Source organism: Somniosus microcephalus, unplaced genomic scaffold (genome assembly GCF_052327205.1).
Source record: "Somniosus microcephalus isolate GS21.2 unplaced genomic scaffold, FLI_Smic_1.0 unresolved_chr7, whole genome shotgun sequence".
Taxonomy (NCBI): domain Eukaryota; kingdom Metazoa; phylum Chordata; class Chondrichthyes; order Squaliformes; family Somniosidae; genus Somniosus; species Somniosus microcephalus.
In genome coordinates this window covers 17,286,876-17,294,440 of record NW_028225185.1, presented here as the reverse complement: position 1 = coordinate 17,294,440, position 7,565 = coordinate 17,286,876, and the positions used below count along the sequence as shown (strand labels likewise).

At 64.2% G+C, this 7,565-nt stretch overlaps 1 protein-coding gene across 1 annotated transcript; it reads left to right on the top strand.

The window, feature by feature from the left end:
* Positions 1 to 2,910: 2,910 nt before the first annotated feature.
* Positions 2,911 to 4,994, top strand: LOC147086586 (dolichol-phosphate mannosyltransferase subunit 3-like). Its single transcript, XM_085978729.1, has one exon. The coding sequence runs from the start codon at positions 3,003 to 3,005 to the stop codon at positions 3,279 to 3,281; it is 279 nt and encodes a 92-aa protein (XP_085834855.1). The 5' UTR covers positions 2,911 to 3,002; the 3' UTR covers positions 3,282 to 4,994.
* The last annotated feature ends 2,571 nt before the right edge of the window (positions 4,995 to 7,565 follow it).

Sequence of the window (7,565 nt, the reverse complement as noted above, 5' to 3'; positions counted from 1 at the left end):
CCCTCTCCCTCCCCCCTCCCTCTCCCTCCCCCCTCCCTCTCCCTCCCCCCTCCCTCTCCCTCCCCCCTCCCTCTCTCTCCCCCCTCCTCTCTCTCCTCTCCCTCTCTCTCCCCCTCCCTCTCCCTCCCTCCCTCCCCCTCTCTCTCCCTCCACCCCTCCTCTCCCCTCCCCCACTCCTCACTCCCCCCCCCTCCCTCTCCCCTCCCCCCCTCACCCTCTCCCCTACCCCCCCTCCCTCTCCCCTCCCCCCCTCCCTCTCCCCTCCCCCCCTCCCTCTCCTCCCCCCCTCCCTCTCCCTCCCCCTCCCCCCTCCCTCTCCCTCCCCCCCCTCCCTCTCCCTCCCCCCTCCCTCTCCCTCCCTCTCCCTCCCCCCTCCCTCTCCCTCCCCCCTCCCTCTCCCTCCCCCTCCCTCTCCCCTCCCCCCTCCCTCTCCCCTCCCCCCCTCCCTCTCCCTCCCCCCTCCCTCTCCCTCCCCCCTCCCTCTCCCCTCCCCCCTCCCTCTCCCCTCCCCCTCCCTCTCCCCTCCCTCTCCCCTCCCCCTCCCTCTCCCCTCCCCTCCCTCTCCCCTCCCCCTCCCCTCTCCCCTCCCTCTCCCCTCCGCCTCCCTCTCCCCTCCCTCTCCCCTGCGCCTCCCTCTCCCCTCCCCATCTCTCCTCCCTCCCTCTCCCCACCCGTCTCTCCTCCCTCCCTCTCCCCTCCCCGTCTCTCCTCCCTCCCTCTCCCCGTCTCTCCTCCTCCCTCTCCCCGTCTCTCCTCCCTCCCTCTCCCCTCCCCGTCTCTCCTCCCTCCCTCTCCCCTCCCCGTCTCTCCTCCCTCCCTCTCCCTCCCCGTCTCTCCTCCCTCCTCTCCCCTCCCCGTCTCTCCTCCCTCCCTCTCCTCTCCCCTCCCTCCCTCTCCTCTCCCCGTCTCTCCTCCCTCCCCTCTCCCTCCCCGTCTCTCCTCCCTCCCTCTCCCCTCCCCGTCTCTCCTCCCTCCCTCTCCCCTCCCCGTCTCTCCTCCCTCCCTCTCCCCTCCCCGTCTCTCCCTCCCTCTCCTCCCCATCTCTCCTCCCTCCCCTCTCCCCCTCCCTCCCTCCCCTTCCCCCTCCCCTCCCTCCCCCTCTCCCCTCCCCTCCCTCCCCCTCTCCCCTCCCTCCCTCCCCCTCTCCCCTCCCTCCCCCCTCCCCCTCCCCTCCCCTCCCTCCCCCTCTCCCTCTCCCCTCCCTCCCCCTCTCCCTCTCCCCTCCCTCCCCCTCTCCCCTCCCTCCCCCTCTCCCCTCCCTCCCCCTCTCCCCTCCCTCCCCCTCTCCCCTCCCCTCCCCTCTCCCCTCCCTCCCCCTCTCCCCTCCCTCCCCTCTCCCCTCCCTCCCCCTCTCCCCTCTCCCTCCCTCCCCCTCTCCCCTCTCCCCTCCCTCCCCCTCTCCCCTCCCTCCCCCCTCTCCCCTCCCTCCCCCTCTCCCCTCTCCCCTCTCCCCTCCCTCCCCCTCTCCTCCCTCTCCCTCCCCCTCCCTCCCCCCCTCCTTCCCCCTCTCCCCTCCCTCCCTCTCTCCCCTCCCTCCCCCTCTCCCTCTCTCCCCTCCCTCCCCCTCTCCCCTCCCTCCCCTCTCCCCTCCCTCCCCTCCCTCCCCCCTCTCCCCTCCCTCCCCCTCTCCCCTCCCTCCCCCTCTCCCCTCCCCTCCCTCCCCCTCTCCCCTCCCCCCCCTCTCCTCTCCCCTCCCCCCCCCCTCCCCTCCCTCCCCCTCTCCCCTCCCTCCCCCCTCTCCCTCCCCTCCCTCCTCCCCCTCTCTCCCCCCCTCCCTCCCCTCCCCTCCCTCCCCCTCTCCCCTCCCTCCCCCTCTCCCCTCCCTCCCCTCTCCCCTCCCTCCCCCTCTCCCCTCCCTCCCCCTTCCCCTCCCTCCCCCTCTCCCCTCCCTCCCCCTCTCCCCTCCCTCCCCCCTCTCCCCTCCCTCCCCCTCTCCCCTCCCTCCCCCTCTCCCCTCCCTCCCCCTCTCCCCTCCCTCCCCCTCTCCCCCTCCCTCCCCCTCTCCCCCTCCCTCCCTCCCCTCCCCTCCCTCCCCCTCTCCCCTCCCTCCCCCTCTCCCCCCTCCCTCCCCCTCTCCCCCTCCCTCCCCCTCACCCCCCCCTCTCCCCCTCTCTCCCCCTCTCCCCCTCCTCCCCCTCCTCCCTCCCCCTCTCCCCCTCCCTCCCCCTCCCCTCCCCCTCCCCTCCCTCCCCCTCTCCCCTCCCTCCCCCCCCTCCCCCTCTCCCCTCCCTCCCCCTCTCCTCTCCCCTCCCTCCCCCTCTCCCCTCCCCCTCTCCCCTCCCCCTCTCCCCTCCCCCTCTCCCCTCCCTCCCCCTCTCCCCTCCCTCCCCCTCTCCCTCCCTCCCCCTCTCCCCTCTCCCCTCCCTCCCCCCTCTCCCTCCCCTCCCTCTCCCCTCCCCTCCCTCCCCCTCTCCCTCCCTCCTCCCCTCCCCCTCTCCCCCCTCCCTCCCCCTCTCCCCCCCCTCTCCCCCTCTCTCCCCCTCCTCCCCCCTCCCTCCCCCTCTCCTCCCTCCCTCCCTCCCCCTCCCCCCCTCCCCTCCCCCTCCCTCCCTCCCCCCCTCCCCCTCCCCTCCCTCCCCCTCTCCCCCTCCCTCCCCCCCCCCTCCCCCTCTCCCCTCCCTCCCCTCTCCTCTCCCCCCTCCCCCTCTCCCCCTCCCCCTCTCCCCTCCTCCCCCTCTCCCCTCCTCCCCCTCTCCCCTCCCTCCCCCTCTCCCCTCCTCCCCCTCTCCCCTCCCTCTCCCCTCCCCTCCCCTCCCTCTCCCCTCCCCTCCCCTCCTCCCCCCCTCCCCTCCCTCCCCCTCTCCCCTCCCTCCCGTGCTCTGGTAGTTAGAAAGAATGGTTCTGTCTATGCTACATTTAACCCTTTCTTACCCACGCCTCTTAAGCAGCGGATGACAAGCTCTCGGCCAATCACTGAGCTCTCTCTCTCTCTCTCTAGATCGCAGGACGAACACACCGACCGACGAGGGCCCCGGTTGTGTCTCCCGAGAAGGCCGGCCGCCATGACGAAGCTGACAGAGTGGATCCTGGGACTCGCTGTGCTCGGCGCCGCGTGGGCGGGGCTGGCCTTTGACCTCTTCGGGCTGCGCCTGTCCGAGCCCGGCCGACAGCTGCTCTGGCCGCTGCCCGCCTACCTGCTGGTGGCCTTCGGCTGCTTCTCGCTGGCCACTGTCGGCTACAGGCTGGCCACCTTCAACGACTGCGAGGCAGCGGCGGAGGAGCTCCGCTCGCAGATCCTGGAGGCCAGGCGGGACCTCGCCGGCAAAGGCTTCCGGTTCTGAGAGGGCGGAGAGACCTTCTCTCGGGCGGGGACGCTGCGTAGCCGTCCCAGGACTGTCGACGTTTTTGTTCAAGAAGCCAGCTCCTTCAGAGAGCAACTCTGTGCGTTGTGCTGTCTCCCCTCTAGACTTTAGTCCCGTCCAACATCTGGGTTCGTGACTGATCCACACGTACCCAAGGGCAGACCCTTCCACCAAGACCCCACACAGCCCCAGGGAAACCCTCCATCAAGACCCACACAGCCCCCAGGGAGACGCTCCACCAGACCCACACCGCCCCCCAGGGAGATCCTCCACCTCCAAGACCCACTCATCCCCAGGAGACCCTCCACCAAGACCCACAAGTACCCCAGGGAGACCCTTCACCAAGACCCACACAGCCCCAGGGAGACCCTTCAATTCCATGACCCATAACCCCCAGGAATGTAATGACGCGCCATGGTCAGAGGGTGTACGGTTCACAGGGCATTGATGATGGCTCGCTCTGCCCGCCTCTCCAGCCATCCCGTCAATCACCCAGGCCTCCAGCCCACGGGAGGCCTGGTCCCCTCCCAAGCAGCGGAGACCCACACAGCCACCAGGAAGACTCCAGTTCCATGAGCCTCACGCACATGGTTTGACCCGCCGTACCGTCAGGGAATGCACAGTTCACTGGCTATTGCTGGTGCCCGCTGGCTGGCTCCGCCCACCTCTGCGGCCCCTCCTGTCAATCATCCGGGCCTCGAACCCGCGCCGGTCTCGGTCCCCTCCCAAGCAGTGAAGCCGAGGACCTCAGTCACGCCTCCCCTTGCCCGTGAGGCTGAGACCAGGACCTGCGGGGGGGGGGGAAGTGGGAACGCACGAAAGAGGGCAGGATTGGGGCCCGGCCGCGAGGCCACGTGCGGCCGAATAGCCACCTGCGGACACGCGCAGGATCGCCGCGCGGGCGAGGTACCGCGGGTGGGGGCTGCACCTTCGGGAGAGGAGTGGGAACCAACTGCAGAAGCTGTGCGGGGGAGGAAGTGGCTGATTCGACAGAACAGAAACGCGGACTGTGGCTTCGAGAGCTCCCGGCGTGTCGCGCTTCACACCGAGGCAGTCCGCTCCGCCGCCAGTAACCAGCTGGAGTGTCCCCGAGACGTGCCCGATTTCAGTGATGACTGGGGACTCCCGATTTGACTGTGGGAGGCTGCCCCAGCCTCAGACGGCCCTGGACGAGCGGAGTTCAGGAGGCGGTGGAGTAACTACTGTGATCGCCAACATAGCATAGCTGTTAATTGTCAACTGGCGGACATTGCTCAGTCCGTTCGCTTTACAGTGGCTCCCCGACCGGACGAAAAATTCTTTGTTGTGTCAAAACTTTTTTTGTAATTAATAAAAAAAACTCTTATTAAATCTCCTCTTCTCCGTCTCTGTTCCAGCGGGAATAGTCTCATTATCTGAAGTGTCTCCTCATAACTACAACTTGCACCTTTAATGTAGTAAAACGGTCACAGGAACATTAATCAAACACAAATTGACATCGAGCCACCGGAGATATTAGAAACATGGAAGATAGGAGCAGGAGCAGGCCATTCGGCCCCTCGAGCCTGCTCCGCCATTCAATGAGATCATGGCTGATCATCCAAACTCAGTACCCTGTCCCTGCCTTCTCCCCATATCCCTTGATCCCTTTAGCCTCAAGAAATATATCCAACTCCTTGAATATATTTAATGAATTGGCCTCTACTGCCACTGTGCACAAAGGACAGGTGACCATAGCTTGGTCAGAGAGGTCGGTTTTAAAGAGCGTCTAAAGGAGGAGAGAGAGGCGGAGAGGTTTAGGGAGGGAATTCCAGAGCTCGGGGCCCAGGCGGCTGAAGGCACGGCCGCCAATGGTGGAGCGATGGAAATCGGGATTACTATGTTTCTGATCCCTGCTGACTCTACACTGTAAGCTCTCTGGTGTTAATGTTCTTTCTATAATGGGATGCCCAAAATTGCTCTGTAACAGTGGCGCAAATTTATCATTAGGCTGATTGTAGTTTCCTTACCGCCCCCATAACACGGTGTCAGCCGTGGCTCAGTGGGCAGCACTCTCACCCCTGAGTCAGAAGGTTGTGGGTTCGAGTCCCACTGCAGGGACTCGAGCCAATAACCCAGGCTGCACTCCCGGTGCCAGTACTGAGGGAGCGCCGCACTGTCGGAGGGGCGGTACTGAGGGAAGCGCCGCACTGTCGGAGGGGCGGTACTGAGGGAGCGCCGCACTGTCAGAGGGGCGGTACTGAGGGAGCGCCGCACTGTCGGAGGGGCGGTACTGAGGGAGCGCCGCACTGTCGGAGGGGCTGTACTGAAAGAGCACCGCACTGTCGGAGGGGCGGTACTGAGGGAGTGCCGCACTGTCGTTGGGGCGGTACTGAGGGAGCACTGCACTGTCGGAGAGGCTGTACTGAGGGAGCGCCCGCACTGTGGGAGGGGCGGTACTGAGGGAGCGCCGCACTGTCGGAGGGGCGGTACCGAGGGAGCGCCGCACTGTCGGAGGAGCAGTACTGAGGGAGCGCCGCACTGTGGAGGGGCAGTAGTGAGGGAGCGCCGCACTGTCGGAGGGGCAGTACTGAGGGAGCGCCGCACTGTCGGAGGGGCGGTACTGAGGGAGCGCTGCACTGTGGTTGGGGCGGTACTGAGGGAGCGCCGCACTGTCAGAGGGGCAATACTGAGGGACTGTCGGAGGTGCCGTCTTTCGGATGAGACGTTTAACCGAGAGCCCCCTCTGCCCTCTCAGGTGGATGTAAAAGATCCCACGGCCACTATTGGAAGAAGAGCAGTGGGAGTTCTCCCCGGTGTCCTGGGGCCAATATTTATCCCTCAACCAACATCACTAAAAACAGATGATCTGGTCATTATCACATTGCTGTTTGTGGGAGCTTGCTGTGCACAAATTGGCTGCCGCGTTTCCTACATTACAACAGTGACCACACTTCAAAAAAGTACTTCATTGGCTGTGAAGCGCTTTGGGACGTCCTGGATAGCGTCGAGCGTCTTGAGTGTTGTTGGAGCGTTTTTTTTACACAGGGCTGCTGGGACAGGGAATGTCCGATCAGAAGCAGGGATGGATGGAGAATCCGAAAGGGAAGTGGATAGATGTTTGGAACAGAAAATTTTAAAAAGGGTGTGGGGAATGGGCACGGGAATGGTAGCATCGTGGTGATGTCACTGGACTACTAATCCAGGGGCTTGGAATAACGAGACGAGATTTCAAATCCCACCACGGCAGCTGGGGAATTTAAATCCAGTTAAATAAATCTGTAATAAAAAGCGGGCAGCAGTAAGGGTGACTATGAAACGACCGGATTGTCATAAAAAACCCATCTGGTTCACTAATGTCCTTCAGGGAAGGAAATCTGTCGCCGATACCCGGTCTGGCCGATATGTGACTCCAGTCACACAGCAACGTGGTTGACTCTTAACAGCCCCTCTGAAATGGCCGAGCGAGACACTCAGTTGTATTCATAGAAGGCAGCTCACCACCACCTTCATGAGGGATGGGCAATAAATGCCGGCCTTGCCAGCGACGCCCACATCCAAATAAATTTTATAAACTGGGACGAAGGGCAGAACTCCGTGAGTGAGAGGGGCGATGGACAGAATGGAATGAAGCAGAACACTTTCCAGTGAGAGGTAACGGGGTGGGGGTGCGATTGACAAATGGGGAAAGGCCAGAGCAATGGGACTCAGGGAAGGGGTCTGTTAGAGAGGACGGGGGCAAAGGGCCGAATGGCGGCCTCCTGTGCAGTAAGAGTCGACGACAAGAGAGAAGAAAGAGAGAATCCCATTTCTCCAGCGCCTCCCACCACCTCAGGACGTCCCAAAGCGCTTTACAGCCAAGGAAGTACTTTTTGAAGTGTGGTCACTGTTGTAATGTAGGAAACGCGGCAGCTCAATTTGCGCACAGCAAGCTCCCACAAACACCAATGTGATAATGACTGGATCATCTGTTTTTAGTGATGTTGGTTGAGGGATAAATGTTGGCCCCAGGACACCGGGGAGAACTCCCCCTGCTCTTCTTCCAATAGTGGCCGTGGGATCTTTTACATCCACCCGAGAGGGCAGACGGGGCCTCGGTTTAACGTCTCATCCGAAAGACAGCACCTCCGACACCGCTGCGCTCCCTCAGTACTGCCCCTCCAACAGTGCGGCGCTCCTTCAGTACTGCCCCTCCGACAGTGCGGCGCTCCCTCAGTACTGCCCCTCTGACAGTGTGGCACTCCCTCAGTACTGCCCCTCCGACAGTGCGGCGCTTCCTCAGTACTGCCCCTCCGACAGTGCGGT

Excerpts from the sequence above, each read along its gene's own strand:
- LOC147086586 (XM_085978729.1), top strand. The coding sequence starts at position 3,003 with ATGACGAAGCTGACAGAGTGGATCCTGGGACTCGCTGTGCTCGGCGCC.